At 39.6% G+C, this 10,425-nt stretch overlaps 1 protein-coding gene across 1 annotated transcript in view; it reads right to left on the bottom strand.

The window, feature by feature from the left end:
• Window positions 1-675: 675 nt before the first annotated feature.
• Window positions 676-10,425, bottom strand: part of LOC119905080 — a 30,264-nt gene continuing 20,514 nt past the window's right edge. Inside the window, exon 2 of the mRNA XM_038721797.1 lies at window positions 676-962. Within this exon, the coding sequence (XP_038577725.1) occupies window positions 676-962 (287 nt within the window). The remainder of the gene's footprint in view (window positions 963-10,425) is intronic.

The raw sequence follows: 10,425 nt of genomic DNA, 5'->3' as shown, positions 1-10,425 counted from the left end.
GTTTAAAGGTCAAGTTTCTGGGAACACCCCTGCAAATCTTTTAAAGTAATGCATCATATTTTGGTTTGTGGAGGTGCTACTAGGGCAAAAAGGGTATGTTGCCAGAGGCAACATCATAGAGGGTTAAGTACAGAGCTTAAAGAGAAATCTTCTTACTTACTTTCCACCACTGCTAGTTATTATGTGATAAAACTCAAAAATACAAAAGATGTATGTAATCAGGTCATTGGCCCAAATTAATAACAGTTATACCCTATTTCTTTACTACCCATGGGCCAAGTTATTGGAGTAACAGTTACTGCCCCTTCATGTGCACAAAATCTTTTTTAGCAGTTGACAAGGACAAACTCCTTTCCTGTGATAAATGTAAATATCTTTCTTTTATAATATATTTTGTTTATAATCCACTTCCAGTGTGTTGATGTGACACACACACACACACACATATGTGACCGGTTTTTAAAAATGCAAAAATAAAATGATTTTAAGAAAGAGGTTTTTTGGTTAGCATAGAAGGCACTAAACACAACCTCACAAGCTGTATTTTGTATGAAGCCACAGTTTACATAATACTCCATTGAAGCTCAGATCCAAGGAGAGAAATACTTGTGGGTGTTCCCAGAAACTTTAAACCTTCTACACCGATACGGTCTGCTCCCAGACCGACTTTAGCTTTCACTGGACCAACAGAGGCTGAGGATCTGGCCAGTTCTGCTTTAGCAAAGGCACCGAAAAAGGAAGAGAGGCTCCAACTTCTGCGCCCACTCCTTCACCAGCATACACTCCTGCCTTGGGAAGGCGCTTCATAGATTTATTATTACCTCCTTCTGCATGTTTCCCAGAAAATGTATAGGTACCAACAGCAAATGAGTTACCACGCCTGCCAGCGGTGTCAATCATCTCCAGCATTTTGGGTATGGTGCCCAGTGCATCAAGAGAAACTTCTGCACTTCTTTGCACAACTGCAACAACAACAAAGAGACACTACATTTAGTCTCAAAGAGGACTAGAGAACAACCTTACCAGTAGATTACATTCTAATGTGGAGTGGCAATTAGGATAATTGTTACAAAATTTGGACAAAAACCATCTGATAAACTGCATTTCATTGACATTTTCTGAGTTGGAGTTGCTCAGGAGTTATCAAGCCTAAATGTTTCAATTCCATAAAAGTATTAGGTAGGATTCAGTATTTTGGCACTATTGTGAAATTTCTTATTGTCGAAAAAAAAAGTATTTAAATTTAAACTTCTCATGAAATCACACCTGTTTCTCAAAATATCAGCACTTTGAACAAAATCGGCTCAGTGGAGTAACACTTTGTTTGACATAAAACAATTTAAAAAGTACTTTACTTACCCTCAGCTCTAAGGTCTGAAAGAATGAAAAGGCAAACTTTAAGTCACATGATGTGTCAAATTCACAATGTTATAACAACAGACTTGACATTTTGACTTTAATGTGAACATTTGCTATATACAATGTTTGTATAGTGTGAAGATACTTTTCACACTGTTCAATAAAAAACAAAGGACATATTGTTTGTTTTCCTCCAATAAAATCTGGCAGCTCTTTGTTTCACTTTCAGTCACTGAAGTTACAAATTAACTAAATGTTTAGATAAAGTAATCTGTATCCTTAGAAGTCCTCAATACTCTGTATTTCTTAGAGGAAAGTATTGCACCTATTTTTCTGGATGATGTTTGCCTTCCTGCCATCTTCACAACAAGCAGGTTACTCTGAAAGAAAAACAGGAAATGTCAACAGCAGATTAGAACAATAGTTTCTCTGCGAGAACTGTCTCAAGTGGAATAAAAATAGCAGTGGTAATATTCAGTATAGATCTACAGCAAAGTCATTTTATTATAGTTTATATTGTATTACACAAAAAGTTATTTGTTGATTATGTTGTAGACAGAGATATGTTTTTGCTGTGATCACTAACTCACAGGTGTGTTCTATCAATATCAGGGGTATTTTGTACAAATGTAGAACGACTTCCGTATAATTTCACTTTAAAGATAAGCGCACATTGTGACTTTCGACCCCATCAGTTGGGTGGTAACACACAGGAGGGTTGAAAGTAAAATAACTCGATTATTTGTGTTAATCTGTTGGTATAATATAACATAAACAAGAAGAAACACTTGTGGTCTCTGTAGTGGGACTAAAGCAACACTTGTTACTTTTGGCTAAAGTAACAAGTGTTACTTTCGTCCCAAAAGGAACTCCTGACATATCAACACGATTTATTTTTACACTGAAAAACTCTGACATGGCAAACTTCAGGATGTGTTAAAGCACTAAATAACCTGTAGATTAATCATTACTGTGAGACATGAAAAGAGAGACACAACTTGTAATTCGAAAAACAGTAGGCTTCGGAAATTTGATTGCAATGCTCGAAAACTGTTTTCCGAAGACGGCCGCGGGAAACAATGCCGAAATCATGCGATTTTTGGCAGTTCCATCAAGGGTTGCATGCTGAAGGTGCTGTCACAGCTTTGACTGCAAATGCAGTCAGGGTCCTGAGAAAATCGCCTTGTTACTTTTGTCCCGTGTAGCCCCGGGTTTACCCCTACTGCTAATGGAAAAGCATCATATGTGACCCCGTTTAGTTCCGTCAACTTCAGACTGCATTTCCCACAGGGATCATTTCAGAATCAGAGCATTTTGTCTGTCTGATTTTGCTGACCTGTTTAGATTTTGTTGATTTGGTAATCAGTGTTTGCATTTTGTGCTTCTTTCCCTGTGGGAAATGCAGCCTGAAGTTGACGGAATGAAATGGGGTCACATAGATGTCAAATTAGTAACAAGTCAATAACATGGGGCAGGCTGCACGCTCCGCTTCTGAGGGGCTGAGGACGCATCAACACCAGCCGTAAGGTGCAGCCGTAAGGTGCAGCCGTAAGGTGCCGTAGCCGGAGTCAGTGGATTCCCGGCGTTAGCCTTTAATGTTGCAAATCTCAGAGTAGAATGAACAGTTTCTCATCAGTGGTTCACCATTGATGATCAAATAAAATGTTTTCTAATGTAATAAAATATACATTTTATTTATAAAATACAAATTGCAATAGATCTGTATAGTTATTTGTGTTCACCATAAGGCAATTGTCACTGATCTCACTGAGAAACTTTTCCCCCTCTTTTTCTTTCAGCTTGTAAATTGTTCTCTGAAATGGGTAGGTAGGCAAACCTAGAAGAATAAGTGCACACTCAGTGTACCATTTATGTTGTAAGTTGTTAATAAATGTGGCTTTAAAAGGCATGGCTGCACGATGCAAGTTAATACCAACACCTGACTGATGCATCAGAGTATGAAGACAGAGTAGCACTTCATATAAACATATGTGGTGGTTAGAGATAAAGGAACAGTAGATTAGTCAGCTGAGTTATCACTGGTGAAAAATCATAAAATAATTTTAAAGAAATGGTACGCTTGTAATAATTAATTGTAAGTAGTGACCTAGTATTAAATTCGGCAATAGTTAATCACAAAGTTCCATGGGCCCCTTTGGGATTTAGGGCCCTGAGCACTTATCTGTCCTTGCAGAGGGCTCTTCATCATGTTTATTGCACAAAGGGGTACCCCAGTTAGCACTGCACCGCAATTTTACAATTTGAAGGCTGCCCATTAGGGCACTGAATCACGTTTTCTCAAACAGTGGGTTACTACAGGGCATTTCCGTCACATTTTTTCCTCTGGGAGGGATTTCCACCAAGTGAAGTGTATATTCTCGTGCACACAAAGTCAAAAAATTACAATGTAGTAATTGTGAATTTAACATGTATCATGTATCATCAATATATATTTTAAAAGACAAACTTAACTTCCCTAAATAAGCAAATAACAAAGTTTCACTTTTCTTTCTTTCAGATGTAGAAGCTGAGGGTAAGTAAATTAAACTTTTTAAACAGTTTTTATCACATTTTATCACACAATTATTACTCCACTGGGCTGTAGGTAACAATGCGAAATTTGAGAGAAAAAGGTCACAAGATCACAAGAAGACAAAAAGTAAAAATTTTACAAGAAAGCTTTATATATTTTGGGAAGCAATCAAATAATTGAAAGAAAAGACTTTCTGACACATCAGTAGCCTATTAAAAGGTTGTATGAAAGAGGTCACTAATAGCCAGACCGGACCTGGACCCAGCCGCCGTTCTCTCCGGACCCCCGACATAGCATGTCTAAAACTAGCTATGAATTTTAATAAATGTATGAGAATTAATACCCAATTATGAATTTTAATATTCAGAAAATATCATAAAAATCTCTTGTTTCGGGGCACCACTGGAGTTGTTATTATCCTATAGAATCTCCGGACCTCTAGGTAGCTTTTAATAACTATACAATTATTCATTAGTGATCAGTTAGTTAATAATCGCTCAATTATCTTAAATCAATCAGTCAGTCTCATATCTAAAGGGTCAATTCTCTTGGCAGAAATAGTCACCACACACACCTTCCTTGATTACATTATTAACTAAAGTGATAAAAAAGGGTGGTTAAATACATCAGGGCAATAAACAATGGCTGAACAATGAGAATGGAGGTTCGATTGTGGGAAGCATTTGACTCATACGGCAGAGGAGAACTAATGAAAGTAAGCTATGAGTTTAGGAGTTAAAAAGACAATATTAACATTATGGGACATCCCTGAGCACAGAATGTTTTGTTTGGTCTTACTGCATGTCGACGGCCTGCTTTGGCCTGTTGCATGGGTCCCACGCTAGCTGCCCGATCCTGGCTTTTGCTAGGGATTCTCCGGTGTGTCTGAAGAAAAACCTCAAGGGTTGGCCGTCCTCAGTCTGGCAATTCGGCTGTTTTCAAGTTTCCTTCGTTGCTGCTGGTGAGACCACATGGCTTGGTCTGACCTCAGTGAAGTTGGCTCGACGAAAAAGCTTAAAAGGGAACTTGGTTGTTCCTGAATTAGTCCAGTGTAACTTAACGGACTGATAACTTTAACAAAACAAAAGAAAGAAAGAAAGAAAATAAAACAAGTAAAGTTGCTGGAACTGAGGTAAAAATCGATGTTGCGGCACTTTGCGTGTGTAGCTTCAAGCGAACAAAGGCTTCGTTGCGCTGGTCGAATTCTTAGGCCGTTGCCTGGAGAGCACGAGGAGAAGAGCGGGCGACATCGTGTGTCGCTCTTTTGTGGTCTGGGGCATGGTTCCCCCAGGGGGCGTTTCCGGTTTCCTGAGGGAATGCCTTTCTAAACTTTTAATGTCCATAAAAGAAAAGAAAATCTATTTGCGCGTATTATAATCAAATATTTTCCACAATCAAACCTCAATGGTCAAACGGTTGTACCGTTCTAAGTTAAGCATTTGGTAACAGGAAAACAATTGTCAAATGGGGTAATGAAACACAGAGCAAGGTCAGTTGCCACGGTTACATGTGTGTGGGGGGGCAGTTTAGGGTTTCCCGCACCCCTCTAAAGGGGAGTTCTGATAGGCTGTTCAGGGAAATGCTAATCGCTGGTTAATGTTCCTTTTGTCAGTTTAACAGTCAGGCACCACGTTATCAGGCTGTCGAATCAAAGGTGCCAGTTTTACGATCAACTGCTCATGAATAGCGCTTGGAGAAAGTGACCTCTCCACCCCTTCTGTTGTGGTCTCTTCAGCCGTCTGTAGAGGGTTGATAATCAACCCCCCCTGCTCTCAGAGAGAGGGGAATAGTTTTGAGTAGTTCAAATTTATTTAATATAAAATGCACAAATCCACACTGTTGTCCCACTACACCAAACATTTTGACTCAAGTCCGCAAGTGAGATACACACATGGACAGAGGAGACGGCAGAGAAAAGAAATTTCACATAGCTTTTAATCAAAAATGTACAGATTCTTAAATTGTGGCAATGTGAAGCACCACTATGAGATAAAGGACTGATTTGAGCCAACTTACCCACTCAAATCTGAACTGAGGGAACAGAAAATACAATAGCCAGCAGGACAAGCTAGAGCTCACATTTCTCACTGAACAGGAGAAAGTAGGAAAGTGATTTATAAGAGGGAATGAAAGAGAAGAGGAAGTATTAAAGCCATTCAATTGATAAAAAGTGTTGAGTGTTCATTATAAAATTGAGACCACACTTCAGTCACTTTAAGCTACACTTTTTATTTTTTATTTTTCTGAAAGTAAGCACTTTATTTTAAGATGCACATTTAAAAAAAACTGTCTTATCCCTCCAGTTTGATGTGAAAACTGACAGTAAATATTGTTGAAATATTATTTGATTTGACCGTCAGTGAAATTTGCAGGTGATTGGGTTTTCTGCCTTTAGTCTAACAATAAAACCTCTTCTGAAATTTGCAGCATTTATAAATGAAACTTCTGATATTTACAGTCTCCACTGAGGTATATTTCTTATGTCAAGTATCAATGTATTGTTTAAATGTCTTAGAGATATAAAGACAGTAAGCCTTAATGATTATTGTACTCTGACAGATCAGAGTCCAGTAGTGCCTCGATTGTTCCATTTCCTGCCAAGTTTCCTGTTTCCTAGCTTCCACTCAACTTTATGATGCTTTGTTGACATTAAACTTCTCAAACCCTCAAGCAATGTTTACTTCTTATTGTCTGTATTTTTTTCTGTAATTACATCTGTATCTGTAGTTGATTTGCCTCTGAGCACAGCTGATCCTCAGTGGTGGTCCAAATAGACTGGAGGCTTATCATAGTAGCAGTGAATGTTTGCAGGATGAACTTTGTGTGCATAGTTTCACATGGTGATCTGGCTCATATCTGGCCTAGATTACACCAGCTGTTAGTAAATCAAGGTACAAGGTAAATTTATTTGTCACTTTGCAAAGGGGTTGTGTAATGAGATGACGTTTGAAACAATATAAATCTATACAATTATATAGACAGCAGCAGGGCGAACAGGAGTAGTATGCAAACGATATAATATACACGTATAAGAGCCGTGCGTGAGGTGTGTGGGGTGGGGTTTTTGAGTTTGTGTGTGTCATCCTGACCCTTTGTCCACCCAAGGTTTTGTATGTGTGTGTGTTTGTGTGAGAAGTTTTCTTAGACTGTAGGTAAACTGTCTCATAGTAATTAAAATGAACAACTTTCTCAGCAACAAAGATGTTTCAAAGTCTGTGAGTATTTTTTTTAGCTGTAGGCTGTTTTTTTATTTACAAAATATTTAACTTTCAACAGTATCTTGTAACAAAGATGATTCAGACACAGGTCTTGTGTGACATTATGATGTCATAGGATGGCGTAGGCCTATAAATAGTACGGCACTTTTAAGGCTTGTCATGTCAACGCATTTTAAGCTTTTCATGTGTGATTTAACACATCACTGCAGATCTGCTAGTAGATAGGGTTAACCAGTCAACTCGCACATACAATCACCATCAGTCACAGGGGATGGTGTCCGATTGACTCTACTGCCGCTTTGAGAGTCAATCGGACACCATCCCCTGTGACTCCTCCGCTCAGCTTCAGCCTCAGTCCACTACTTCTCCCCTCCCTCCTCAGAGCTGGCCAGCTCCCCCCCCTCTCCTCCTCTCTCCATCACAGAGGGAAGTCAACGGTCTTTTCAGGAGGCAGAAACCCTGCAAAGCAGCTGGGCCGGACTCCCCATCCACCCTGAAACACTGTGCTGATCAGCTGTCTCCGGTGTTCACAGACCTCACAGACACCTCACTGGAGACATGCCATGTACCAGTCTGCTTCAAAGCCTCCACCATCATCGCTGTCCCCAAGAAACCAAGGACCACTGGACTAAACGCCTACAGCCCCTTCGCCCTGACCTCTGTGGTTATGAAGTCCTTTGAATGCCTTGTATTGTCCCACCTTAAATCCATCACAGACCCACTACTGGACCCCCTACAGTTCGCCTACAGAGCCAACAGGTCTGTAGATGAGGCAGTAAACATGGCCCTTCACTACATCCTCCAGCAACTGGACTCCCCAGGAACCTACGCCAGGATCCTGTTTGTGGATTTCAGCTCTGCTTTTAACACCATAATCCTGGCCCTGCTGCAGGACAAGTTCTCTCAGCTGAACGTGCCTGACTCCACCTGTAGGTGGATCACAGACTTCCTGATGGACAGGAAGCAGCACGTGAAGCTGGGAAAACATGTCTCTGATTCCAGGACCATCAGCACCAGTTCCCCTCAAGGCTGCGTTCTTTCCCCCCTTCTCTTCTCCCTGTACACCAACAGCTGCAGTCACCAGTCTGTCAAGCTCCTTAAGTTTGCGGATGACACCACCCTCATTGGGCTCATTGGGGATGAGTCCGCCTACAGGTGGGAGATTGACCATCAGTCTGCAGCTCAACGCTCGGAAGACAGTGGAGATGGTCGTGGATTTTAGAAAGCCCCACCCTCCCCATCATCCTGTGTGACTCCCCAGTCACCACTGTGGACTCCTGGGCACCATCATCTCCCAGGACCTCAAGTGGGAGCTGAACATCACCTCCCTCACCAAGAAGGCCCAGCAGAGGATGTACTTCCTGCGGCAGCTGAAGAAGTTCAGCCTGCCAAAGACAATGATGGTGCACTTCTACACTCCATGTGTCCATTATTGAGTCCATCCTATCACCATCTGGTAGGCAGCTGCCACTGCCAGGGACAAGGGCAGGCTGCAGCGCATCATTTGCTCTGCAGAGAAGGTGATTGGTTGTCACCTTCCATCAATTCAGGACCTGTACGCCTCCAGGACTCTGAGGCGAGCAGGAAAGATTGCAGCTGACTCCTCCCACCCTGGTCACAAACTGTTTCAGACTCTCCCCTCTGACAGAACCAAAACCTCTCGCCACAAAAACAGTTTCTTCCCATCTGCAACTAGCCTCAATAATTTCAAAAACTAGTTCTGAAGGTCATGCTAGTCATTGTGCTCACACAGTCAGGTAAAAGGCTAGTCCACCCTGTTATGATAATAGACCTCCGTCCACCCTGTTATGTTGGAATTTTTCATTCATAGTTTATTGAAATGACTAAATATTAAGTATATATTTGTATTTACATAAAGATATTGAGTAATTCTTATCATAATTAAATTTTCTTGAGAAAAAAAGTGGAAAATACGTCCCCTTTTCATTATGTGCGCTTGTTTTACTCATTATAGGCAAGCCTATAATGAGTAAAACAAGCGCACTGTTACTGTAAAACAAATATCTAATAAGAGTGAGGGACATATGATTTTTATAAAAATTAAATTTTAGTAGCAATCATACCCTGAAAACACTTTTAAACAGTTTTACATGATGTAAAACAGACGCTAATGTTTAATGTTTGTTGTTTCTTTGTCGGTTAATGTTTTCTTGCTTTTATCTTGTATTTTTTTGTATTATTGTCTCTTGGGTATTATTGTCTTCACACTTGTTAAAGCACTTTGTAACTTGTTTTTGAAAAGTGCAATAAACAAATAAAGATTATTATTATTATTATTATATTTTTATATGATGTAAGACATTTTTCCCATGTGATATTTAGATCCACCTGGACTCATATATTACAAGATTATTTAAGTAATTAGCATATTTTATGGAACCATTTACTAGAAATTATGTTAGTATACCTCTAATTTATGTTAATATCTATACATGTGTTTAGTGAGAAACATAACGCCACTTGAGTTGTGTTTTTATACATGTAACGAGAAAGAAATAACTGACATATCACAAAATGTGGTAAAATGTTCCCAGACAACGTATTGCCAAGTAGCACGTGTTTAAATTGTTTATAGTTATGTTTACGCACTCACTTGGATAAGGTTAGGGAAAGATTGTTTTCTAGATTTTATACTGAATAACATGCTAGTCGCTCTCTGAAGCTGTAGGCACTGGTTTCTTTGAGCAAAGTGCTAATGTCAGCATGCCAACATGCTCACAATGATACTGCTTACATGCTGATGTTTAGCAAGAATAATGTTTACCATGTTCACCATCTTAGCGTGTTAGCATGCTAACATTTGCTAATTGGAATGTGTCATTAGTTTTGCAGGTATTTGGTCATAAACCAAAATGTTGGATAAAATGAAATTTTGACTAAATTTGGAGTAAAGGTCGGGGAACCAATAAGGTTAGCCATCCTTTTCATCCCTAAAAAGTGACTTGAAAATGAGACACAGAGTTTACCTTATTGATATTTTACCAAAAACAGGATTTTTCCCTTAATGTGTTTTTGTTGTCTAAACCTAACCACATGCAGGAGAGGGTGCACACAGGTATCACAGTCCTGCACCTTGTATGTTCACCATCACTAATGATGACTTCCCCACAAATTACAATAAAAATAACATTGGGTTTCAAAACACAATCCAAACAGACATTACATCTCATTGTATGTGTCACTGTGGTTGTGCTGCATGCTGTTATTGTGTTGCTCCTTTACAAATGGAAGGAGGAACTCTGATGGTGAGTTACTTTCAGACACTATCTGTTCTGTCACTGTTTCATTCACATT

Source organism: Micropterus salmoides, unplaced genomic scaffold, assembly GCF_014851395.1.
Source record: "Micropterus salmoides isolate LMB-PRFRI ecotype aquatic unplaced genomic scaffold, ASM1485139v1 Ms_hic_scaffold_16, whole genome shotgun sequence".
In the NCBI taxonomy this organism is placed as follows: Eukaryota; Metazoa; Chordata; class Actinopteri; order Centrarchiformes; family Centrarchidae; genus Micropterus; species Micropterus salmoides.
Note: the sequence above shows the minus strand (reverse complement) of the source record. Positions and strands in the feature narration are given on the sequence as shown.